This window comes from Dendrobates tinctorius, unplaced genomic scaffold, assembly GCF_039654945.1.
Source record: "Dendrobates tinctorius isolate UK_male_01 unplaced genomic scaffold, ASM3965494v1 ptg000063l, whole genome shotgun sequence".
NCBI classification, from domain to species: Eukaryota; Metazoa; Chordata; class Amphibia; order Anura; family Dendrobatidae; genus Dendrobates; species Dendrobates tinctorius.
Genome location: NW_027361731.1, coordinates 18,325,001 through 18,351,502, shown reverse-complemented (window position 1 = coordinate 18,351,502; position 26,502 = coordinate 18,325,001). Strand labels below are relative to the sequence as shown.

Sequence of the window (26,502 nt, the reverse complement as noted above, 5' to 3'; positions counted from 1 at the left end):
CACGACCGCCATCTTGCTGAGCTCAAGCCACACCCCCGTTACCCTGCATTCTGTCACTTTCTTTATGTATTGATTTATTTGCCTGGATAACTAAGGTCTGCTTCAACCTTATATTGATTCTTGGAATATAATTTCACATTTTAATTTCTACAGAATCATTACCTATGTACAATGGACTAAACCAACGCTAGTACCTGCACTAAGACATTACCCATACAAAAAACTGTGCCTTGAAGGTTTACCAGGTGTATGCTACTGTCACCACTTTGGGTTGGGTGTACCCACCACTTTTCCTGAAACCTGTTGTATTGTGTCTGATTTTTATGATTTCTTTTTTTTATGCAGTATTCAATAACATTTGTACTTTTTAACTTTTACTCTGGCCTTGGTTAAAGCTTTTTTTTGTGGTCTATTTATATTCATGCTTTATGGCCCGTTACATAGGATAATTTTGCTGTGCGAGTACGATTACAGCAATACCTCATTTATATTCTTTTATGTTTTATCGCTTTTACACAACAAAAACTATTTTATTCAAAAAAAGAATCGCTTTATCTTGAGAGCTATAACTTATTTATTTTTCTGCTGACGGACCTGTATGGCGGCTTGTTTTTTGCAGGACAAGGTGACGTTTTCAGCTGTACAGTTTTTATGGAGATTGCTTTTTTTCTATCGCGTATTTTTCCACTTTTGTTCAGCAATATCATGATAAAGCATAGCTTTTTGCCTTGTTTTGTTTGTTTTTATGGAGTTCATTGAAGGGAACAGTGGGACAGTTTTATAGGTCGGGTCGTTCCAGAAAAGGCGATACCAAATAGGTGTACTTTTTATTTTAAACATAAATTTATTTATTGGATTAATACCGTATATACTCAAGTATAAGCCGACCCGAGTATAAGCCGACCCCCTAATTTTGCCACAAAAAAAACTGGGAAAACTTATTGACTCGAGTATAAGCCTAGGGTGGGAAATGCTCCATAGATTATTCCCCCATAGGGTGTCCCCATAAGAAGCTCCATAGATTGTTCCCCCATATGCTGCCCCCATTAGAAGCTCCATATTGTTCCCCCATATACTGCCCCCAAAAGCAGCTCCATAGATTATTCCCCCATATACTGCCCCCATTAGAAGTTCCATATTGTTCCCCCATATACTGCCCCCATAAACAGCTCCATAGATTATTCCCCCATATACTGCCCCCATTAGAAGCTCCTTAAGATTATTCCCCCATGTGCTGCCGCTGCTGCAGCATGTAAAAATAAAAAAAATGACATGCTCACCTCTCCGTCGCTGGGTGTCAGATACTCACCTGTCCTGAGTCCATGGCTGCTCACCGCTATCTGCCACGTCATCGGTCAGTGACGTTCAGACTGCAGGGGGAGCGGCGCGCACTAACCACGTCACCGCGCCCTCTGCTGTCTGAACTCACTGACCGATGACAGACAGCAGCAAGCAGCCATGGATGCAGGACAGGTGAGTATCGCTATACTTACCCATCCTGACGCTGTCGCTTGAGCCCCCACCTTCTCCACGCTCTCTCTTCCTGCGTTCAGCGGTCGTGTGATACCGCTCATTAAAACTCATGAATATGCGCATATTCATGAGTTTTAATGAGCGGCACCACGTGAGGAGTGCGGAGAAGCTGGGGGCTCAAGAGACAGCGTCAGGACGGGTAAGTATGACCTGACACCCCCGCCCCCTCTCCCCCTCCGACCCCCCCGGTGTATATGACTCGAATATAAGCCGAGAGGGGGACTTTCAGCCCAAAAAAACGGGCTGAAAATCTCGGCTTATATTCGAGTATATACGGTAGTTTGTTTTTTTGCTTGTGATTTTTATAACAATATTTTTACAATTTTTTAATCTTTTTTACTCTTGTACATTGTCCCCGGATAAGACATCAACTGTATAATGACAGATCGCTGATCTAGCTGATCACAGCACCATATCTATACGGCAGATTGAGGGAACACAGCTCCTACTGCGCGGTATATATACAGCGCTAGTCGGGAATTGATTAAACAATGCTGTCTATGAATGGACAATGAGCCAAGCTGTGCCCTTTCAAATAGGAGATATTCCTTCTAGTACAGACCATTTGCTATCCCCCCCTCTAAGCTGAGAATCCAGGAGCTAAGGTGCCAGGATTGACACCTACCTCCAGCAAAAGCCTTTGTCAACTAAATGGTACTCTCCTGCCTTATTAATATCCCTTATTATTTCCTTCACACTCTAGATGAGTTTTTAGATGATGAAGATTCCCAGGAATAACATTTCCCACATTCTGAACATAAAAAATGGTTTCTACCCTGTATGAGTTCTCTGATGTGCAACAAGCTTTGAACTCGAACTATAACATTCCCCACATTCTGGACATGAATATGGCTTCTCTCCTGTGTGGATTCTTTGATGTTTAAGATGATCTGATCTCTGCATAAAATATTTCCCACATTTTGGACATGAATACGGCTTCTCTCCTGTGTGGATTCTTTGATGTTTAAGAAGATCTGATCTCTGCATAAAACATTTCCCACATTCTGGACATGAATATGGCTTCTCTCCTGTGTGACTTCGCTGATGCATAAGGAAATGTGCTTTCTGGTTGAAACATTTCCCACATTCTGAACATGAATATGGCTTCTCTCCTGTGTGATTTCTGTAATGTGTAACCAAATTTGACTTACGGTTAAAACATTTCCCACATTCTGAACATGAAAATGGATTTTCTCCTGTGTGAATTGTGTAATGTGTAACCAAATTTGACTTATGGTTAAAACATTTCCCACATTCTGAACATGAAAATGGCTTCTCTCCTGTGTGGAATTTTTGATGTCTAAGAAGATTTGATCTCTGGATAAAACATTTCCCACATTCTGGACATGAATATGGCTTCTCTCCTGTGTGGATTTTTTGATGTTTAAGAAGATTTGATCTCTGGATAAAACATTTCCCACATTCTGAACATGAAAATGGCTTCTCCCCTGTGTGACTTCTGTAATGTGCAACCAAGTTTGACTTACGGTTAAAACATTTCCCACACTCTGAACATGAAAATGGCTTTTCTCCTGTGTGAATTCGATCATGTGTAAGCAATTTAGATTTAGAGTTAAAATATTTCCCACATTCTGAACAGGTAAATGGTTTCTTCTCTGTGGGAATTATTTGATGTTCAACATCACTTTTGCTGCTTTCATTTTCCTTAACAGTCTGTGATGAATCCAAATAGGTGACTGATTGAAAAGGCTCCGATGATTGATTTTTGATCTGAAGGGCTGGAGGTATAGCTGGAATAATGGCATGCTTTTCATAGGTATCTGGTTTGACACCACAGTCACCTACCAAGAATGAAACGGATTTTATTATTTTTCATCATGAATGCCTTATATTTTATATAATTTCTATATACATTATTCTATACAACTCAAAGTATAAAGAAACTATGACCTCAGAATGTGGTGAGTCACCTGTTCACAAATCCCATGGTACTGAACCTCTAAAGTACAATCGACAAACATAATACACAAACGCAGAAAAGTTTGAAGCAATAAAGGGAGGATTAAAAATAAGCTTTATTACATTACAATCTGTAGCAACAGATAAAATATATACACTATAAAAACAAGCAAGATTCTTAAAAGAGTATTCCCTTCTCTTGTCAATTATCCCAATATGTATTAGGTGTAATAATAATATTAGGAAATATGTAGCATAGTTCTTCTGACTATGTTGCTAACCCCATGTGCAGAGCATTGCATTAGCTTAGATATCCATTGTTACTACCACTCATATAGTGACTGTTAGTTACTAGTGGTCATAACCATGGATACCTAAGCTACTGCAATACCCTGGATATGGGGTAAGGGACATAGAGAAACAAGAAAACCATACCCCATTTCTAATTGGAGGTATTTGCTATTATTATTTTTACACCTACTTGATTTTTGGGATAGGATCTTGGAAATGAGAGCACCCCCTTAAGGCCTTCTTTACAGGTCAGTGTGTCCGGTACGTGTGGTGACAGTTTTCATATGTACCGGAGACACTTAAACATGCAGACCCATTCAATTGAATGGATCTACGCACATATCAGAGAGTGTTTCCACGGACCGTTTGTAGGCAAGGCATGCTGACATGACATCTGTGTGACACGTAATGGAGCCTGGGAATCAGCGGTACTGTTCGCGCTGATACCCGGCTCCAAGTGTTGAAAACAGCTCACTTCATTCTGCGTGTGATCAGCACAAGCAGGGGACAAGGTTAAGAGTTGTATTCGGCCCCCGCTGTCTATATAGAGTAAAATTAAGTATAAAATAAAAAATACTCACCTTAACACCTAATCCAGTGAAGCCATTGTCCCATGTAAAGAAGCAAATGAAAAAAACCCACAATATTCCTCACCTGTCCAAAGTGTTGAATCCAAAGTGTCCCACGCCGTAATCCTTCTGTGCGACATTTGGTCATCAGCATAAGCGGTGACCTGAGGCGACCACTCACGTTGAAAAGCTGGGTAGAATGACTCGTTGCACCCCGATTTCTCAAGGTGAACTGCGATGAGCTCACTCTCGCTGCAGGGAGTCATTTTCTCCTGCTCTTCAGCTCAGTGTCTCTGCTGGATGGCAGCCTGCCATGTAGATGTAGCAGAGCTAGACCCGTCATGGAACAAACGGATTAATATGTTCTCGGAGGAAAGGTGAGGAATATTGTTGTTTATTATTGTAATTCTGTTACAGAAGACATTGTCCACCCAGTGGACTGGGTGATGATGCGAGTATGGTTCATTTTAGATTCATTAAGGGAGTTGGTGTCATTCTTTCAATTCTTGTGTGTTTTTTTTTAATTCAATTTGACTATGTGGTTATTTATGGGGACATCTTAAAGACGCCTCTCCATTACTAATCTCTGGGCTTGATGTCACCTGACAATACAAAGGTGAAATCAATACCCCTCCATCACCCCACTTGCCATCGCACCAGGTTAAGTGGGAAGAGCGAGGCTAAGTCTCAGAATTGGTGCATCAAAATTCATGTAGGGTAAGCTGCACACACAATGTACTAATTCTGTATGTAACTGACATTTTTCTATCTACCTATTCTACCAATTCTAATCTGTTGGGTCACGCCGTGATTTTATTGTATGCGGCAGTTGAATTGCCGGCTTTTCAAATGACATGGGTGTGTAAAAATCGGATGGCACTCACATGGTCTGAGTGCCGTGCGATTTTTATCTTGCACCCATTGACTTGAATCGGCGAGTGTCGTCCGAGATACAAGGACAGTTGCAGCATGCTCATAGAATAACACTGATCAGAGTGCGGTCTGATTTTTTTATCGGATTGCACTAGTCCATTTTCCTCACAGATGAGTATGAGCCCTTAATGTGACTATAATGTGATTTTTTTTATTTTATTCTTAATTGTACACAGCAGACTCTGAATACAACTCTCATCATTGTCCCCTGCTCGCGCTGTTTGCAGGCAGAGTAGAGGACAAAGATGCGAGCTGTCTACAACACCTGGCACCGGGGATCAGCGCAAACAGTACCGCTGACTCCCAGGCACCGGTGTACTGGTGCGGCACATGGTTGCCACACGTATGAATAACATAGACATGGATATCTCCAGGCCAGACAAAAAATTGTTGGTACTTTGCCAAAATGTGCAAATCGGCAATGACTGCAGGGCCGGACTGACCATCGGGCACTTCTGGCAAATGCCAGAAGGGCCGGTGCCTGTAGTGGGCCACTCGATCCATTTCCAGGGCACTGTACGCAAATGCGGGGTCCCCCTCCTGCAATGACGGGATGAGATGCTGCACAGCCCTTCTGCCCCCCCCGCAGGCAGCTCCGTTCTCAGGCTACAATTGGCTGCGCTGTGCGCACAGGACCAGTGATGCGGTCACAGGAGGGGAGGAGTCAGGGGTCACATGATCAGGAGCCTCTGTGTGTGTGTGTATGCATGCAGGACTCTGCCATGCTGGTACTTGTCATGGTGCACTGCTGGATGCGAGTAAGATTCTGTGTGGGGTCAGGAGGGGTTTACAAGGTGGATGTAGCAGAGCCGTGTGTGTACAAGGTGTACGGAGTAGAGTCGTGTGTGTACGAAGTGTACGCAGCAGAGCCGCGTGTGTACGGAGCGGAGCCGCGTGTGTACGAGGTGTACGGAGCAGAGCCGCGTGTGTGCGAGGTGTACGGAGCAGAGCCGCGTGTGTGCGAGGTGTACGGAGCAGAGCCGCGTGTGTGCGAGGTGTACGGAGCAGAGCCGCGTGAGTACGGAGTGGAGGCATATGTGTACAGGATGTACGGAGCGGAGCCAAGTGTGTACGAGGCATACAAAGCGGGCTTTTCCCACGGACACAGGAGTACGCGGTGGAGCATTTTAAAACTCGTACTTGACGTTCCACCGGAAGTGATGTGCTGGAAGCTGACTGGAAATGAGATAATTTCATGAGGAGATTGTGACGGAACTAGGAATGCTTCAGATCCATCACCATGTCCTCCGACAGCGCAGACAGCAGGATCGCCTTGGAATCGGGGATGTCGGCCATGTGAGCGGATCATGATATGTCCTGCATTGGGAGGCTCAGGTGGGCACTACAATGGGAGACGGGCTGCTATAGAATCTCTCTCGCTCTCTGTTCTTTCTTTCTCATTCTCTGTTCTGTCTTTCCCTTATTTTCTCTCTCTGTTCTTTCTCTCTCTAATCTTTTTTTTTTCCTTTCTCTCTGTTCTTTCTTTCCTCTTTCTTACCTCTCTTTCTCTGTTCTTTCTGCTTTCTCTGTTTTCTCTCTTCCTTAGTACCAGTGTGCCCACAGTACCAGCAAATGTGCCCATAATGCCAGCGACTGTGCCCTCAGTACCAGTCAGTGTGACCAGCAGTGCTAAATGGGTGCGGTTGGGCGTGGACATGGGTGTGACTAGCTGTGAAATGGGTGTGTCCGGGGCATGGCTGTGACTACACGTTATATGGTCGTGTTAATCTCCTCTCACTTCTTGTAACCTACAATTGGACAAAGATATTATATAGTCACCATGTGACTAGTGGGCCTGTGTAACTTCAAGTGTCAGGGCTGAATTTTATGAAAAATGAGGATGAATGAACTCATGGAGATCAACATCCAACACTGCGGAGACACCATCACATGTTTCTCAACACAGTGATTCTAGAGCAATGCCCCCATCCCTTATGGGAAATATGCAAAACACAAGCCACGGAGACACCATCACATGTTTCTCAACGCAAGCATTGACTAGCCAGGTCTTTCCCCGGGAAGGAATAACCACGGGAAGGGCAGTCTCCAATGAAGGAAACCACCAATGCCAAAACATGGTATCATAGAATCGTAGATTTGGAAGGGACCTCCTGGGCCATCTGGTCCAACCCCCTGCTCAAAGCAGGATTCTCTAAATAATCCCAGTCAGATGTCTGTCCAGCCTCTGTTTGAAGACTTCCATTGAAGGAGAACTCACCACTTCTCGTGGCAGCCAGTTCCACTCATTGATCACTCTAACTGTCAAAAAGCTTTTTCTAATATCTAATCTGTGTCTCCTCCCTTTCAGTTTCATCCCATTGCTTCTAGTCTTTCCTTGTGCAAATGAGAATAAAGATGATCCTTCTACAATGTGACAGCCCTTTAGATATTTGTAGACAGCTATTAAGTCTCCTCTCAGTCTTCTCTTTTGCAAACTAAACATTCCCAAATCCTGCAACCTTTCCTCATAAGACAGGGTTTGCAGACCGGTCACCATTCTGGTCGCTCTTTTCTGAACTTGCTCCAGTTTGTTGATGTCTTTTTTAAAATGTGGTGCCCAAAACTGGACACAATATTCCAGATGAGGTCTGACCAAAGAGGAGTAGAGGGAAATAATGACTTCACGTGATCTAGACTCTATGCTTCTGTTAATACATCCTAGAATTGCATTTGCCTTTTTTGCTGCTGCATCACACTGTTGACTCATATTCAGTCTGTGATCTATTAGTATAGCCAAGTCTTTTTCACATGTGCTGTTGCTTAGCTCTATCCCTCCCATTCTGTATATGCTTTTTTCATTTTGCCCAGATGTAGTACTTTGCATTTTTCCCTGTTAAAAACCATTCTGTTAGTTGCTGCCCACTGCTCCTGTTTATTTATATCTTTTTGAATCCTCTCTCTCTCTTCTCTAGTATTAACTATCCCTCCTAGCTTTGTGTCATCAGCAAATTTAATCAGTTTACCCTCAATTCCTTCATCTAAATCGTTGATAAAGATGTTGAACAATACAGGGCCCAGGACAGAGCCCTGTGGTACCCCACTTGAGACATTCTTCCAACTGGATGTGCAGCCATTTACGACCACTCTTTGGGTCCGATCACTAAGCCAGTTATGAATCCACCTAACAGTTGCCTTGTTCATTCCATTCTTAGTCATTTTTTTTAATAAGGATTGTATGAAATACTTTGTCAAATGCTTTGGTGAAGTCAAGATATACTATATCTACAGCATTTCCTTGATCCACCCAATCAGTTATTCCTTCATAGAAGGAAATTAAGTTAGTCTGATATGACTTATTAGTTACAAACCCATGCTGACTCTGTTTAATCACTTCACTCTTATCCAGGTACTGACTTACATGTGGTTTAATAATTTGTTCAAAGATCTTTCCTGGTATAGAAGTCAGACTCACCGGCCTATAGTTGCCTGGGTCCACCATATTCCCCTTTTTGAAGATAGGAACAGCATTTGCTCTTCTCCAGTCTTCTGGCACTTCTCCTGTTCTCCAAGAATTTTCAAAGATTATGGAGAGGGGTTCAAAAATTTCTTCTGCTATCTCCTTCAGTACTCTGGGGTGTAATTCATCTGGACCTGGAGACTTGAATTCATTTAGGTTAGCTAAGTGTTTCCTCACTATCTTTCTGTTTATAGATATCCTGGATTCTTCTATTCCCTTAATAGGACAGTGAAGAACAGTTGATGTTACATTTCCTTTCTGAGAGAAAACAGGTGCAAAATAGGAATTTAAAAGTTCGGCCTTCTCAACATCCTGTCTTACCATTTCATCATTTTCATCCTGTAAAAATCCTATAGCATCTTTGACTTTTCTTTTACTTTTGACATATCCCCAAAATCCTTTATTATTGCTTTTGACATCTCTTGCAAGCCTCAATTCATTGTCAGCTTTAGATCATCTGATTTGTGCCCTGCAGGTTCTGCAGACAGCATTATATTCTTCTTTAGATATGCCTCCCTCTTTCCATTTTATAAACATTTTTTTCTTCCTTTTTAGCATGTGCTTAAGTTCTGTGTTCATCCATCCTGGTTTCCTTAAATGCTTCCTATTCTTCCCTCTTTTTGGAATTGTTAACAATTGTGCTTTGAGAATTTCATTTTTCAAGATTTCCCATCCTTCCTGGACATTTTTGTCTTTAAGGATATCCAGCTATTGGATCCCTCCAATTCTCTTTCTAAATCCCTTAACATCTGCCTTTCTGAAATCTAACCTTGAAGTCTAAGTCTTCACAGGTCTTCCTCCTCTAGTTATCCAAAATTCTAAAGTAGCATGGTCCCTACCACCTAGGGTCCCAGCCACTTTTACCTCCTCAACCATTTCCTCCCTGTTTATAAGGGTTAGATCCAAGGTAGCAGTTCCCCTTGTTTTCTCCCCTACCTTTTGGAAGATAAAGTTGTCAACAAGAGAGGATAAGAATTTCCTTGACCTGTTAGTTTTGCCTGAGAGAGATTCCCAACAAATGTCTGGATAGTTGAAATCTCCCATGGCAACAATGTCATATTTTTTGGAGAACTTGGCCATTTGATGCATAAAGAGTTCATCCATATCTTCAGCTTGCACAGGCGGCCTGTAGTAAATGCCTACAATGGTGTCCTTTCCATTGTTCTGTCCTTGTATTCTTACCCAAACAGTTTCCACAGAACTCCCAGTCTCTGAAGCTTCAATCTCTGTGCAGATATACGTGTTTCTAACATACAATGCGACACCCCCTCCTCGTTTATCAAGTCTGTTTCTTGCAAATAAGTTGTATCCTTCTAGTCTTGTATTCCAATCATGTGTATCGTCCCACCAAGTTTCAGTGATTCCAATGACATCATATTTCTTTTCCTGTGTTAGTAGTTCCAATTCTCCTTGTTTGTTGCCCATGCTTTGTGCATTAGTATAGAAACATTTTAGTTTGTGATTGGTTTCTCTTTCTCCAATATTTTTATTAATTAGATTCTTTTGTCTTTGTTCTTCCCTTCCACTTCTAATAGCAGAGCTCTCAATAGCATTTGTCAGGTGTATGGCTTTTTCTGGTCTTTTGCTTCCCTTCCCACATTGTTCTAGTTTAAAGCTCTCCTTACAAGTGTAGCAAGGCAACTTCCAAATACATGTTTTCCAGTCTTCGTAAGGTGCACCCCATCTCTAGCAAGTAGTCCATCGTATAAGTAATTCACTCCGTGATCCAGAAATCCAAATCGCTGCTGACGGCACCATCGACGTAGCCAGTTGTTCACCTGCAGAATCTTATTCCACCTCCTTGTTCCATGGCCATCCACTGGGAGGATGGAAGAGAAGACCACCTGCGCTCCCAGTTCTTTCACTTTCTTGCCTAAGTTTTCAAAGTCTCTGCAGATGGTTTCCAGGTTGTTTCTTGCAGTGTTATTTGTCCCCACATGTAGTAGCAGGAATGGGTAGTCATCTGTAGGTCTGAAGAGTCCTGATATCCTGTCAGACGTCTTTAATTTTTGCACCTGGAACACAGCACATTTCTCTTGAAGTTATATCCGGTCTGCAGATAGCGGCCTCTGTTCCTCTCAACAGGGAATCCACCATGACCACCACTCTCCGTTTCTTCTTCACAACATTTTTCTTTCTCCATCCAGGAGGACTCTGAAGGTGTACAAGGTTGCTGTTTGTGGGCAAAGTCTTATCCTGATGTATTTCTTCATCGTTCTCCTGTGTGAGAGCCTGGTACTGGTTTCTGAGCAGTATGGGTGCTGACTGCCTCCTGATCCTCCTGCTTCTCTGGGTCACATGCTTTCATTTCTCTGTTTCTTCAAGTGCACTTTGTATTTCTTCTCTTTCTGTAACATGAAGAGATAACTCTGCTCTGTCTAAGAACTCTTCACCTTCCTTAATGATCTTCAACGTAGCTAACCTCTCTTCGAGATTTTGCAACTTTTCCTCCAACAGGGACACAAGCTTGCATTTGTGGCATGTGAAGTTTGGCTTTTCCACTGGTAAGTCTGTGAACATGTAGCAAGAAATGCAGCTCACCAAATGGCTCCTGGCCTCTTCCATATTGAGATTTCTTAAAAACGATGAAAGATTCAGTCACCTTCCTGATGGGTGTAATGACGACCACGGGTTTTGGCTGACGAATAAAGGGAATTTAAAGGCCTTCTGTTAGGATGGTCAGGATCCAGGCATTGGAGGAGATCTTTTCCCAAGCCTGGAAAAAGAGTGCCAATCTCCCCCCCACTGGAATACTGGCGTCACTGTGGCGACTTCTTTGAGGTGGAGGTGCCTCCACCAAACATAAACCCCGATTCTTTTTTTCCTCTTATCCTCTCATCTTCTCCTGTCAGCGGGAGGACGCCCCCTATTAAATCTCCCCCTCCAAAAGGGCTGTCTCCTATGATCCATAGGGAATCTGGGGAAGCCTTTTTTCTTATCGCCTGCTTTTTCCAAAATATCGTCCATGTTCTTGCCGAACAAGAATCGACCATCGCAGGGGAGAGAGCATAATTTGGCCTTGGACTGAAGGTCACCCGGGACAGCCCTTAAGCCATAACGCGCGTCTAGCAGCATTTGATAGTGACGCTGCCCTGGCTGTCATCCGCATAGAGTCCGCCAAGGTATCGGCCAAAAAAGCTGCTGCCCCGTGCAAGAGATACATCTCCGATAAGATTTTCTTTCTTGAGACCCTTGAAGCCAGCTTTTCTTCTAACTGCTGCAGCCAGATCATGAGGGAGCGTGCCGTGCAAGTGCCCGCTATCGCCGGTTTTAGTCCTCCTGCTGTCGCTTCCCATGCGTGCCTCAAATATGGGTCTGCTTTCTTGTCTAGCGGGTCTCTAAGAACCCCTGTGTCTTCCAGGGGCAGGGCCGACCTTTTGGAGGACCTGGACACTGCTGCATCTATTTTGGGGATTTTGTCCCATATCTCCGCATCATTATGATCATAGAATCATAGAGTTGGAAGGGACCTCCTGGGCCATCTGGTCCAACCTCCTGCTCAAAGCAGGATTCGCTAAATCATCCCAGTCAGATGTCTGTCCAGCCTCTGTTTGAAGACTTCCATTGAAGGAGAACTCACCACTTCTCGTGGCAGCTTGTTCCACTCATTGATCACTCTGTCAAAAAGTTTTTTCTAATATCTAATCTGTGTCTCCTCCCATTCAGTTTCATCCCATTGCTTCTAGTCTTTCCTTGTGCAAATGAGAATAAAGTTGATCCTTCTACAATGTGAGAGCCCTTTAGATATTTGTAGACAGCTATTAAGTCTCCTCTCAGTCTTCTCTTTTGCAAACTAAACAATCCCAAATCCTGCAACCTTTCCTCATAAGACAGGGTTTGCAGACCAGTCACCATTTTGGTTGCTCTTTTCTGAACTTGCTCCAGTTTGTTGATGTCTTTTTTAAAATGTGGTGCCCAAAACTGGACACAATATTCCAGATGAGGACTGACCAAAGAGGAGTAGAGGGAAATAATGACTTCACGTGATCTAGACTCTATGCTTCTGTTAATACATCCTAGAATTGCATTTGCCTTTTTTGCTGCTGCATCACACTGTTGACTCATATTCAGTCTGTGATCTATTAGTATACCCAAATCTTTTTCACATGTGCTGTTGCTTAGGCCTATTCCTCCCATTCTGTATATGCTTTTTTTCATTTTTATTGCCCAGATGTAGTACTTTGCATTTTTCCCTGTTAAAAACCATTGTTAGTTGCTGCCCACTTCTCCAGTTTATTTATATCTTTTTGAATCCTCTCTCTCTTCTCTAGTATTAGCTATCCCTCCTCTAGCTTTGTGTCATCAGCAAATTTAATCAGTTTACCCTCAATTCCTTCATCTAAATCATTGATAAAGATGTTGAACAATACAGGGCCCAGGACAGAGCCCTGTGGTACCCCACTTGAGACATTCTTCCAACTGGATGTGCAGCCATTTACGACCACTCTTTGGGTCCGATCACTAAGCCAGTTATGAATCCACCTAACAGTTGCCTTGTTCATTCCATTCTTAGTCATTTTTTTAATAAGGATTGTATGAAATACTTTGTCAAATGCTTTGCTGAAGTCAAGATATACTATATCTACAGCATTTCCTTGATCCACCCAATCAGTGATTCCGTCATAGAAGGAAATTAAGTTAGTCTGACATGACTTATTAGTTACAAACCCATACTGACTCTGTTTAATCACTTCATTCTTATCCAGGTACTGACATACATGTTGTTTAATAATTTGTTCAAAGATCTTTCCTGGTATAGAAGTCAGACTCACTGGCCTATAGTTGCTTGGGTCCACCTTCTTCCCCTTTTTGAAGATAGGAACAACATTTGCTCTTCTCCAGTCTTCTGGGACTTCTCCTGTTCTCCAAGAATTTTCAAAGATTATGGAGAGGGGTTCAAAAATTTCTTCTGCTATCTCCTTCAGTACTCTGGGGTGTAATTCATCTGGACCTGGAGACTTGAATTCATTTAGGTTAGCTAAGTGTTTCCTCACTATCTTTCTGTTTATAGATATCCTGGATTCTTCTATTCCCTTAATAGGACAGTGAAGAACAGTTGATGTCACATTTCCTTTCTGAGAGAAAACAGATGCAAAATAGGAATTTAAAAGTTCGGCCTTCTCAACATCCTGTCTTACCATTTCATCATTTTCATTATGTAAAAATCCTATAGCATCTTTGACTTTTCTTTTACTTTTGACATATCCCCCAAATCCTTTATTATTGCTTTTGACATCTCTTGCAAGCCTCAATTCATTGTCAGCTTTAGATCATCTGATTTGTGCCCTGCAGGTTCTGCAGACAGCATTATATTCTTCTTTAGATATGCCTCCCTCTTTCCATTTTATAAACATTTTTTTCTTCCTTTTTAGCATGTGCTTAAGTTCTGTGTTCATCCATCCTGGTTTCCTTAAATGCTTCCTATTCTTCCCTCTTTTCGGAATTGTTAACAATTGTGCTTTGAGAATTTCATTTTTCAAGATTTCCCATCCTTCCTGGACATTTTTGTCTTTAAGGATATCCAGCCATTGGATCCCTCCAATTCTCTTTCTGAATCCCTTAAAATCTGCCTTTCTGAAATCTAACCTTGACGTTGGAGTCTTCACAGGTCTTCCTCCTCTAGTTATCCAAAATTCTAAAATAGCATGGTGGCTACCTCCTAGGGTCCCAGCCACTTTTACCTCCTCAACCATTTCCTCCCTGTTTATAAGGATTAGATCCAAGGTAGCAGTTCCACTTGTTTTCTCCCCTACCTTTTGGAAGATAAAGTTGTCAGCAAGAGAGGATATGAATTTCCTTGACCTGTTATTTTTGCCTGAGAGAGATTCCCAAAAAAGGGATATCGTATCTTGGAGGTGGATGGAAGGGCCCCCGATTTTTCGGGCTTTTTCCACTCTTTCTCAATAAGTGCCTGGATTTTCTCGTTTACTGCAAAGGTTCGTTTTTTCTTCTCCTGAAGCCCCCCAAACATGACGTCCTCTAGGGTTTTAGCCGCCTTTTCTTCCTGTAGGCCTTTTGTATTTCTAATGGCCTTTAGGAGGGCGTCTGTGTCTTCTACGGGGAAACATGGTTTACCCCAAATGTCACTGTCTGAGGAGGATGATTTTTCCGCCTGAGATGACATTGACGCGGAATCCGAGGGGGAACTAGGGGGATCCTTCCTGCTTTTTTCCCTCAATAGGGACTTAATTGAGTGTTCCATTTCTGACCTTAGGGCAGATATCAGATTGGCTGCGAAACTAGGCGCTTCCTCCGCCATAGTCCGCTGAATGCACGAAGCACAGAGATCTTTTTGCCAATCTCTTGCTAGGGGAGATTTACATATAACACAATCCCTATTGTTCTTCTTGCTTCCCGCTTTTCTGGGCCTTTCCTACAGGGTGAAGCATACAACAGAAGCCCCTATTAACATAATGCTAACATTAACGAAGATCACTCACCACCCGAAATCAAGGGTACCGGACTCGGAGGCTGCGTCGGAGCACATGACTTGCGCTCTTTGGATCTTGAGGAGTCCCCCGACCTGCGGCTGGGGCGACTGCTGCTTGAATGGCTTCCATGCTTTCTGCCAGAGGGCTGAGAGGGAGGCAGGGACGCTGAACGTTCCTGCTCTGACTCCGTGTTGCACCGCCCATTTGCTGCTGCCTCCTCTTTTTAAATGACGCCCGCACGAACCCGGAACCCCGGAGGGCCCGGGGACTGCGCGTCCAGCACCCGACGGCCGACGCTACAGGTGAGACACCTGTTCTTCCCGTGCCGGGACGGGGTTGGGTTCCTTTTCTTTTCTTTGCCCTTGACAGGCACCGCCGACAGTGGGGTTCCTTCCAGGACAGGAACCCAACTGAAGCGGGGGGAGAGGTGCCGCCCCCTATGTCTCAGTAGGTTCCTGTCCTGGCGGGCGGATCCCTCTCTCAGGTGGTGCTGTCATGGGTGAAGGGAAAACTACTGTTTGGGCACACGGTGGGGCTCGGAAGGGAAGTAGTGACGTTCTGGAATACAGACTTTGATGGAATGGTCTGCGGGTGTCATGTCACGTTTGCAGAGCCCCTGATGTACCTAAACAGTGGAAACCCCCAATTCTAATTCCAACCCTAACCCCAACACACCCCTAACCCTAATCCCAACCCTAACCATAACCCTAACCATAACCCTAACCCTAGCCCTAACCCTAACCCTAACCTGTGTACCTGCTTTTTTTTTTTTTTTTTTTTTTTTTTAACTTTTTGTGACAAGAACGCTGCCCTGCGATCTGACTCATAGTAACGCCACTTCTCCTCTGATCTCACACTGACAGATGATCAGAGGAGAAGCAGCATTACTATGTGACAAGATCGCTGCCTGGCACATAGTAACGCGACTTCTCCTCTGACCACACAATGTCAGATGATCAGAGGAGAGGCAGAGTTACTGTGTGACAAGATCACTACCTGGCACAGCTGTGCCAGGCAGCGATCAGCTGTGCCAGGCAGCGATCTAGTCAAACAGTAACTGTTATGAATGGGTCACCTGAGGAGGAAAAAACAAAAATACAAGCTAAGTCCTGAAAACCGGAGAGGTTGGCAGCTATCGGATTGCAGACCCCTGATCCTATCCACAACAACTAACAGTAGCTGTGGGGGGTTCCTATGATGCCCTAGACCCCTCGATCACAGCCGGAGAACTAAATAGGCCTAAAGAAAGAAAGGGGAAATCTAAACTGCCCCGGAGCAGACCCCAAAGCAATAGGCAGCCCCCAACATATAATGATGGTGAAGCAAGATGAAAACACTAACACAGATAGAAAGATAGGTTGAGCAAACGATGGGGCCCAAGCTAACTAAAAAGGACAGGATAGAAAAGCTGCTGTCTGCAATCCGTAAAAAACCCTACCAAAAAATGTCCCAACCGTCTGATAGGAAAAACAGGCCCTGAAGTCGCTAGGATTTCAAAATGACTATATCAGCACTCAGGTAAATTCTGAAGACAGAGCAAAGAGACAAACTGATCAGAGACAAAAATGGAACTCCGCACACCCCCGACCGGGGATGGCTGAACTCCAAAAAACAAGGTAAACAAAACAAAACTAATAAGTTCAATAGCAGAGCAAAAACTTATCTTTGGAAGCAGGAATCAGACTGGTCTCCAAGAATCCAGCAGAGAAATCACCAGCGACTCAGAAGGGCGTCGGCTGCCTTATATCCAGTCAGAATTTCCTGTTATCCAGTCATCATCTACCAGATCAGGTGTTTGGTAATCAGCCTCACTACCTTCCTTCACCAGAAGAGGGAGTTCATCAGACATCGACGGTGAAGGGGAAAATGAACTCACAACAGTAACGCTGCTTCACCTCTGATCATCTGTCAGTGTGAGATCAGAGTAGAAGTCGCGTTACAATGAGTGAGAACGCCGGGAAACAAGCAGCTTTCCCAGCGAGCGCTCTCATTGGCTGCTGTGACGCTGACGTCATCAGGACCTGAACCAATCAGGTCTCGATGACGTCGGGGGTCCCAGCATGCATTGTGCACCGGGATCCCCACGTTATAAGGTATGTGGGGGTCCCGGGGGGCACAAAACCGCCGACAGTAGATAAACGTCGGCGCTGCACAAAGCCCAGCAAGCGCCAACGTTTATCTACTGTGGGTGGTCAGGAAGTGGTTAAACAAAATGGCACCGGACAGCACGGTATGAGCATGTGCTGACTCTGGCGCCATTTTATTTAAATATTTAATTCAGACAACATGTAACAGAGGAAAGGTTTATTTTACTTTTTGCTTGTTTGTTTGTTTGTATGTATAGAATAGCACCACATGCAAAATGGGGAAGCATATAATAGGATGGGGGAGCATATACCAGGATGGAGAAGCATATACCAGTATGGGGGAGCATATACCAGGACAAGCTATTGAATCAGTTCTATGCTCGAATTGCGGGAATTTTTAGTGGTACATTTTTGTGCTATGTTAACCCTTTCAAGACCTTGCCCTTTTTCGTTTCTGATTTTCACTCTTCTTTTCCCAGAGCCATAACTTTTTATTTAGCCATTAATATGGCCATGTTAGGGCTTGGTTTTTTTAGGACAAGTTGTACTTTTGGCACCATTTGTTTTACCATATTGTGCACTCAAAAAGGGAAATAAAAATTCCAAGTGCGGCGAAATTGCAAAAAAAAGTGCAATTCCACAACTTTTTGGGGATTTTTTATACCATGTTCACCAAATGCTAAAACTGCCCTGCCATTATGATTCTCCAGGTCATTATGAGTTCACAGACACCAAACATATCTAGGTTCTTCTTTATCTAAGTAGTGAAAAAAAATCAAAAGCTTCGCCATTTCACGATCAGGTTAACCTTTTTTTTTTATTGATAGATCAGATGATTCTGAACGCCAAATATGTGTATGTTTGATTTTTTTATGGGGCAAAGGTGGGGTGATATAAAAGTTGAGGTTTATGTTATATTTTAATATTTTTTTTTTTACTTCATGCTTCAATAGCCTACATGGAAGATTAGAAGCTGCCATAACCCGATCTGCTCTGCTACATACAGGTGATGATCAGATCGCCTTATGCAACAGAATACCTCACTTGCTATGAGTGCCGACATCTGGGCGGCGCTCACAGCAAGCGCAAGCCGGCAGTGACAACCACAGAGGTCTCCAGGAGACCTCTGGTTGTCATGTCAACCGATGGGCGGATGTCAACCTTCCGGTCCGATGGCCAGAAGCGCGTATTAAATGCCGCTGTCAGAGATTGACAGCGGCATTGAACGGGTAAATAGCAGCGGGTGGATTGCGATTCCACCCGTGGCTGTTCCGGGCATAGAAAAGAAAAAAGATGTGGGCTCACCGCCGGGGCCCACATCAAAGGGGGAGACACGACGTGCGCCATAATAGTAAGGCGCATATTGCAAAGGGGTTAAAGGGAACCTGTCACCAGACATAACGTTGTTAACCTGCCGATATGCAGTCAATCTGCAGGTTAACATTGTTATCATGCTGCCTGGTGCCCACACGTAGCCGAATGCAGAGGGGGAAAATGATCTTTATTCTCACTAGTATGGTTATTTCAAAAAAGTTTGCTCATTTCTGCATCAAGATGTTTATTCTTCCCAAATGAACTCATCCAACAAACACATCACATAAAGTAAGGTATCAATAATCAGTTGTGTAGACAAGGTATAGAGAAACACCTTTGTACATAGAAGAACTTCATATGCTGCCATGTCACGTCTCACCATGACTACTCTGTAATGGTCTTGTACTGGCATGCTCCTGCACTGTCACTTTTCTAACCAGCCTTCCCAATATAGTCCATGGCTGCGCTGGTGGAGATGCTGCACTAAATTCACAGGGTCACTTAGTTCATTGTGTAAGAGTCAAATTAGCCAATCTGCTATTACCAGAGCTAAGTTGTTACCCGGTTTTGAGTAGATTATTACCGGACCCTACTTCTATATCCTTTCCTGATCTGTCTACATATTTCTTGTAGACCTCAAAACGGTTTGACTTCTCACTTGACTGTCCTTCCAGGACCGGTACGGCCGCTAGAAACTCAACATATAATTACAGTAGAATCTGTGACTTCTCTGCATTTAGTGGTCACTACTCACCTGGGTAGTCATATGTAGGAATCTCCTCTTTACACCGCTCATCACCCCTCACATATGTCTCTGTAGTATTAATATGGGTCAGATCTTCACCCTGAAACAAATATTGTAAAAGTCACAGACAGATGGAGAAGTCACATAAGCTCTAATCCTACCACCTCCACCATTCTCATTACATAATTATAAAACATATAATACTGGTGGATAAAACAAGACTGAGCACAAGATCACAGCCGTCTACACATCATAGGGGAGATCTCATGACACCTTCTCTCCATCTACCTGATGATCCTGAGGAACATTGGGATCTTCTTGGTTACAGTCCTGTGGAAGAAGAGGACGGGGACATCTCTCTGGTGTTGTCCTCTTACTGGATAGATCTGGAGGAAACACATACAGGGACTGCATTTATTCTCTACATACAGATAATTATAGGCCGTGTGTATTTAGTCCTGTCTATTACCTGGTGATGTGAGGGGCTGGGGAACCTCCATCATGACGTCCTTGTAAACATCTTTGTGTCCCTCTAAATACTCCCACTCCTCCATGGAGAAATAGACGGCGACATCCTGACACCTTATAGGAACCTGACACATACAATGACACCGTCATCCCCCGATCCCTTCATAGCGTTACTGTATAATGTCCCAGCATTCCCAGCAGTGTCACCTCTCCAGTCAGCAGCTCAATCATCTTATAGGTGAGTTCTAGGATCTTCTGGTGATTGATGTCCTCATTTATCAGGGGGTGAGGTGTAGGCCCCATGATTGGGCTCAGGGGTTTTCCCCATCCCTCAGACACAGGGTCCTGACAGCGCTCACTAGAGGTCTTCTTCACTACTGTGTAATCCTGGTTATGGAGAGACACATTAATAAATCTCACTACAGACATTTCCAGAGTCCTCACCTCTCCAGTTCTGTCCATCTGTTATTCCCATAGATAAGAATGATGTAATGTGGCGTCATCAGAATCTCTCACCTCTCCAGTAAGCCGGAAGAGGATCTCTAGGGTGAGGTGTAATATCCTGTCCGCCATCTTGTCCGTAGCCATTCATTAATGTTTAAAGTAAATCTTCTAGAAGATAATTATACCGATTGTATCTGCCAGGATCCTAAATGGAAGGAAGATCAGCTGATGAAGAATCATACAAAATACCATGGGAAAACAAGATACAGGCGCAGTGATGCTGGTATAGTGTAAGGACATGTGCACACCGTGTATTTTCAGGTGGACACGTCCTGTAACCAATCCGAAAAAGTGCAAAAGTTGGAACATAATGCACAAAAATGAAAAACAACTTCACTGTTCATACTTTGTTTTAAAACTTCTATTAACCCCGTCAGGTTTCTAAAGCTGCAAAAAAGAAGTGACCTGAAAACAGCAGATAAGACACCAAAAAATAGCATCTCAGGACCCTGTCAGTTCTGAGGACCAGAGATGGTGCCTATAGTGAGGTCACTGGACTCATTCTGTTACGAGTCCATGAAAAAAAAAAGAAAAAGGATTGTCCAGAAAGGCATTAATATGCAGTGTACAATATGAGGAGCAGAGATGTGCGAACTTATCAGAAAACGTTAGCCAAACTCAAATTCGGCACAAACGTAGCACATTCGGATTAGTGTTCCAGAGCAAAGTTCGAGCACATTTCGGTAAATGATCGCGTTTCCAATGCTTTTGTTAGGCATCACGGGGTTACCGCAGAAAGTAGCCAGAAGACCGCAGCGTCTGATTGCTCCTACTCCTGCGCTGAAAAGCAGTTCTTTTTAATGGTGTTTATTTCTTTTGGCAGAACAGGGGTTAATCGACCATGTTGGAAACTATGAGCGATCAGCTGTGCTCGGTTAGCCATTCCCATCCCCTATATAATCCGGGTCCTGATTCAAACTCATGTCAGAGCTAGCATTTGTTTCATGACTTAGGAGAGGTTTTCACATGAGAAGGAGTTTTGGAGGAGTTATAAGTGACTGTTGGGTGGTTTGTAAGTGTGGTAATTCTCTTCCCTCATCTACTTTGCTTTTTTTCCCCCCATCCTCCACTCCCCGATGCATTCCTCTGTTATATGTGAGTGAATATTTGTATGCATGGTGTTTTCAGTTTACCCTTGTTTGTGTAGCCTTGTTTGTTGGGTTGGTGTACTGCAGTGCACAGTAGCGCCCCTCTTCCCTGGATGGGGTAAGAGAACAGATGGAGGGTTAACTCAGGAGATCAGGCAAGGCTGGCTGCCCCGGCATCTTCACCTTCAGAAGTATCAACGGGGAAAAGGGTAAGCTAAGGCATCCCCTAATGTTAGGGACAGGGAAGAAGCGCCTTGTCCCGGGTCACCTGAAAGCTGAGTCGTGACATTAGGACTTTGGCTAGGTTAGAGGGGTTCATGTTTGATGAGGGGATGGGGTGATGAATGGGGAGAGGTCAGAGTACCGGCAGTCTGTATGTTTTTTTAATAAACTTAATGTGTGTATTCCAGCAGGCAAACAAGGCACAGAAACCATCAACAACGTTATGACATAAGGGCTTCTGTCATTGGTGAAGTCACATGTCCCTCTCCATATAAAAAGCGGACATGCTTTGCTGGTGCTATTTTCTCAGAGTAACAGTGCAGCGAGGCCACTACTGCAAGTTGTAACACCGGTTTGGTTTTGCATAGTTTCCCCGGCGTTACTCTGCATGTCTGTGCTCTAACCCTTTGCTCCTTTCCCTCTAATCAGCTGGGATACTGTAGTCTGTAACCTGTATGGATGCTGCTCAGTTCCCTGCTCTGCTGCATAGCCGTACATGTGTTGTAAAATCTTTGCTCTGCAGCATGACCATCTGCGTGTGCGGTCCCTTGCTGACGCTGTGGAAGCTGTCCGCGGGTTGGGAGGTCCTCTGCAGCGGGTGCATTACTTTCCACGTGTCCAGGCTTGCAGCCGCTGCCAGGTGCCTTAAGCCTCAGTTCCTGTGCTGGCTATGCTGTAATGGTTTCTGTCTGTGATTTGGTGCATGCGGCCACACCTTACCTGCTTTTATTAAGTGTAGTGTGTGCGCTTGAATTGCTGTCCCTAGCCTATTGCTGAGGGGAAGCTCCCATTTTAAGTTCCTCTTCCCTGCTGGGCGTCAGCAGAGCTTCTCATTAGGTTCCTGAACCTAGCCATTGTTGTTTGGTCCTCCATGTTGCTCCTGGTCTGTTTTGTCTTCAGCTCCAGTTCTGTCTGCAATCAGTTCTGGGAAAGCTGATGTCTTTGTCCCCCCTGGACCTGTCCTGTCTCTGTGTTGGTACCAAAGCCCTTGCCCTGATTCCTGCTTTGTGATGTTCTTGAAGCCCTTCTATGGCTCAAACCATGTACCCAGTGACTGAATTTCCTGTAATTTGTGTCCTGTGAATAAACCTGTGTTTATCTTTTGAAGATTGAGTCCACTGTTTCTGCTGAGCGTCTACTACGCTGTGCTCAGCTTGTTATGCAGAGCTAGCTCCGTCCAGCTCTGGTCCAATCCTGTGATGCTTGCACCATACCGCTTGAGTTCCTTTCTAGGTCGTGTTCGATGTCCAGTGTCTGGTGCCTGGAGGTCATGTCCGAGGTCCGGAGCCTGACGACTGCTGCCCAATGTCTCTGATGTCCTGCCTGTATCCTGATGTTCTCTGACTGGAGTCATGTCTGTAGTCCTGATGTCCTGCCTTTGTCCTAGATGTCCAGCCTGTGTCCAGATGTCCAGTCCGTGGTCCTGATGGTCCAGCCCGTGTTTCAGAGTCGGTCCTGAGCTGCCATGCTGATGTTCCTGGACCTGTGCTGTCCATGTCTTGCCTGTGTCCCAATGTCCTGCCGGTACCCTGAGGTCCTCCCTGTGATGACATCGATCCGAGGGAGGTGTCTGATGTTCTCCTGCTGTGCCTGCGCTACACCAAAGGCCTGAGATTCTCCTGGTATGCCCATGCCAGATGACCCTGGACTGCGGCAACCCTTATTGACCTCCTGCCATCGTCTGCTAACCTGGGAATTGTGCCCTTCCTTGATGTGCGGAATTGGGTGCCTGGCATTGTTATGTCTTGTGTTCTGTATGTGACCTTGTCTTAGTAAACTTAATGTTCTTTATACCTGAAGTTGTGCAGTGTCATATAGTCCTGCATGTCGCCACTTTGCCCACATGCTCAGCTGCCACAGACCACGGTCGCTACCCTTCTCTAGGCTCGGGTCCCCCTCTGTGGTCCAGTGGGTCCATTCCCATTTAATTTAGGTGTATCCATATAAATGGCCCACCATGTAGTTTGTGCTAATAGTGTTGTGCATGCAGTAGTCAACATTTCCTACTCAAAATCGTTTGGGCTACAACTGTGTTGCAGTTAGGACTCCAGAGGTCACATTTACTAATCAAAATAGTTTGGGATAATACTCTGATGCAGGCACCAGTCCACATTTCAACATATTAATCTTTTGTGCCAATTCTGTGGTCTAGCCACACTATATCAACCAATAAATACTGATTATTAAGTGACAGGTGACTTACAGGTCTGGGCCCAGGGTTGTGAAACAGCTAGTTAAAAAAGTGGAAGGGTACAGCCAAGATGAGTGGGAAAAAGTAAGGTTGTGGTGGAAGGGGGAACAGGTTTGGTGTTCGAGGTTTATGTGGGATAGGTGGTAATGTTGCTGAAAGATTTACTGAACAAACGTTGTCCTATCCAAAAACAACTGACAACTTGGGTTGCTGAAGGGATACTCATCCCCCTTTCTTTTGCAGCCACACAGCGGTACAATTTATAGATGAGGGCCAGAAAGAGCATGTGCTCCAGTAGATGGCAAGCACTGCATCAAATGGCCTCTCCTCCTCTTCCTCCACCCTAACATGACACACAGTACAGAGCTCGGATGTGGCACCAGAATTACCCTTGTTTTTCCCCGCATCAAAATTCTCCATTGGCCCAACTCATCCAGAGCACTAATCATATAATCGCAATGCATGGATGCATGGGGCAGGGCCTGGAACATGGCATGGACCAGCATTTCTAGCTTAAACATTGATCATTAACAGGTGGACGAGAGACAGGTGTAGGCCTGGTGCTCTGAGAGACCTGCCAAATTCAGGCAAGACACATGTGGGAGACCCAATTTGGAGTCCAAACATTTCCAAAAATTAGGGGAAGACATCATTAAATTTTAATCAATTTCCCCAAAGTACAAATAGAATAATGAGGCTTTGACACTCCTTCCACTACAGGCAAGCCACCAGATGAAGACAACTTAAGAGTCTAGACATTTCCAAAAATTATTAACAACAATAGCAAGAGCACGCACAGGATCCATGACAAAGGCGTTACATACTGCAGTAACACAAGATCAATGTAGCCAACTGAAAACTACACCATCGCCCAGTCTGCGATTGGGGTGCAAAAGTCATTGGAGATCCAGGACTTGTTCATCTTGATGAAAGCTAGGCCACTCAGACATTTTTGAAGACCCAAATGCAAAAGTTTCCAAATTCCCCCTGATGGTATTGATATTGAGCTGAACATACTCCTGCACCATCCTCTCCAGTCATTCAAGTGTCAGACTTACACACTCTTCTGCTAGTGTACGTGTTGGTCTTAAAAATGTGTGAAATGACTCACAGAAATTGCTTATGCCACTTACACTATTGATGCTAATGTTCTTGCACATTCCCAGGGTTGGAACTCTATAACTGTGATGCAGTAATTGTGCGTGACTGCTGTCTTGGTTAAAACCACTCTTAATTTTGTGTACAAATGTGTTCTGATACTCAAGCAGCATATGCGCATCCCATTACAGGAGGAAAGGATCTGGTTGTAGATAGCGCAGCAAGAAGGCGCTCATATGTGGGGTGCTTTCATGAGAGCCGAGTCCATGGTGTTTTGGCGGCAGGGTAACACTTAAGCTTGCTTCCTACATTCTCTCACGCCAACCACAGAAAACAAAGAGGGGATCATTATTCTCTTCATCTTCTGACTGTTGCATCACTCTCACTCCTTGTCCTCCTCCATTTGTTTCTCGGCTCCTGCACCGTCACTAACAGTTTGTCTGGTACCATGACCCCCCCCTCGACCGTTGTAATAAACCCTCCCATGGCACCTGCTTGTGCGACAGAAGTACGGAACTTTTGATATCTATCCATCTCTGTGTGTAATGGAGTGTGGGTTGGACCAATGTAAATGAGGAGGTTGGGCAGAAATGACATCACAAATATTTTTTTTTGTTAAATAACATACCCTCATTTTGCATACAAAAACGCAGACAATCTGCATGAAAAAATGCATCAAATCCGTGGCAAAAACGCACCCACAGCGCACCTGCGTTTTCTGCTAAGAGCTGCGGTTTTTGTGTGGAAAAATCTGCGGGAGAATCCGCACTGTGTGCACATAGCCTTTGTGGGGATTTCACCTGCGGAATCCGCACAAAGAATTGACATGCTGCAGAAATGAACTGGCAGCGTTTATGCTGTGGATTTTTCTGCAGCGTGTGCACAGCGGTTTTTGTTTTACATTGAAATTATGGTACTGTCCAACACCGGAGAATCTGCTGCAGCTCCGCAGGGCCAAATCCACTGCATATCCGCGGTAGAATCCACAGCGTGTGCACACACCCTTACAACAAGATGAAGAGGCTTGGAGAGAGAGGAGGGAGGGGTTTGGGTGTGGTTTGGAGTGGGTGCTAGGTGCTGGCTTACAGGCCAGTGCAATGCATCATGGAACTTGTAGTATTAGAGCACAATAGGTCAGGAGAAAGGAAGTTGTCGATTAACCCCATGAGAGCTGGAGCCAGCACTGAAAATTTGCTGCGAGAGGATGATAAAAGGTAATATTGCTAAAATAAACACAGTGGATGTTTTTAGTGGCACACAATAGCAAGATTTATGGAAAAAAAATTTATAGTAGTGGACAACTTCTTTAACCCCTTCCTTACCGATGACAGAATAGGACGTCATCGGTAAGGATCCCCGCTTTGAGGTGGGCTCCGGCGCTGAGCCCGCATCAAAGCCGCGACATGTCAGCTGTTATGAACAGCTGACATGTGCCCGCAATAGGCGCGAGCGGAATCGCCATCCACCCGCGCTTATTAACTAGTTAAATCCCGCTGTCAAAGCTGACAGCGGGCATTTAAATAGCATTTCCGTTCGCCGGGCCAGAAATGAGCTCATCGCCGACCCCCGTCACGTGATCAGGGGTCGGCATCACGTTGCCTGGACAACCACAGGTCTCATAGAGACCTCTATGGTTATTCCAGGCAGATTG

At 44.4% G+C, this 26,502-nt stretch overlaps 1 protein-coding gene across 1 annotated transcript in view; it reads right to left on the bottom strand.

The window, feature by feature from the left end:
* The window catches only part of LOC141093967 (uncharacterized), a 744,741-nt gene that overhangs the window by 74,302 nt on the left and 643,937 nt on the right, over positions 1 to 26,502 (bottom strand). The window contains exons 9-13 of the mRNA XM_073579640.1: positions 19,956 to 20,129; positions 19,750 to 19,873; positions 19,569 to 19,666; positions 19,290 to 19,380; positions 2,308 to 3,335 (exon numbers count right to left, since the gene is read on the bottom strand). Of these exons, the coding sequence (XP_073435741.1) occupies positions 2,308 to 3,335; positions 19,290 to 19,380; positions 19,569 to 19,666; positions 19,750 to 19,873; positions 19,956 to 20,129 (1,515 nt within the window). The remainder of the gene's footprint in view (positions 1 to 2,307; positions 3,336 to 19,289; positions 19,381 to 19,568; positions 19,667 to 19,749; positions 19,874 to 19,955; positions 20,130 to 26,502) is intronic.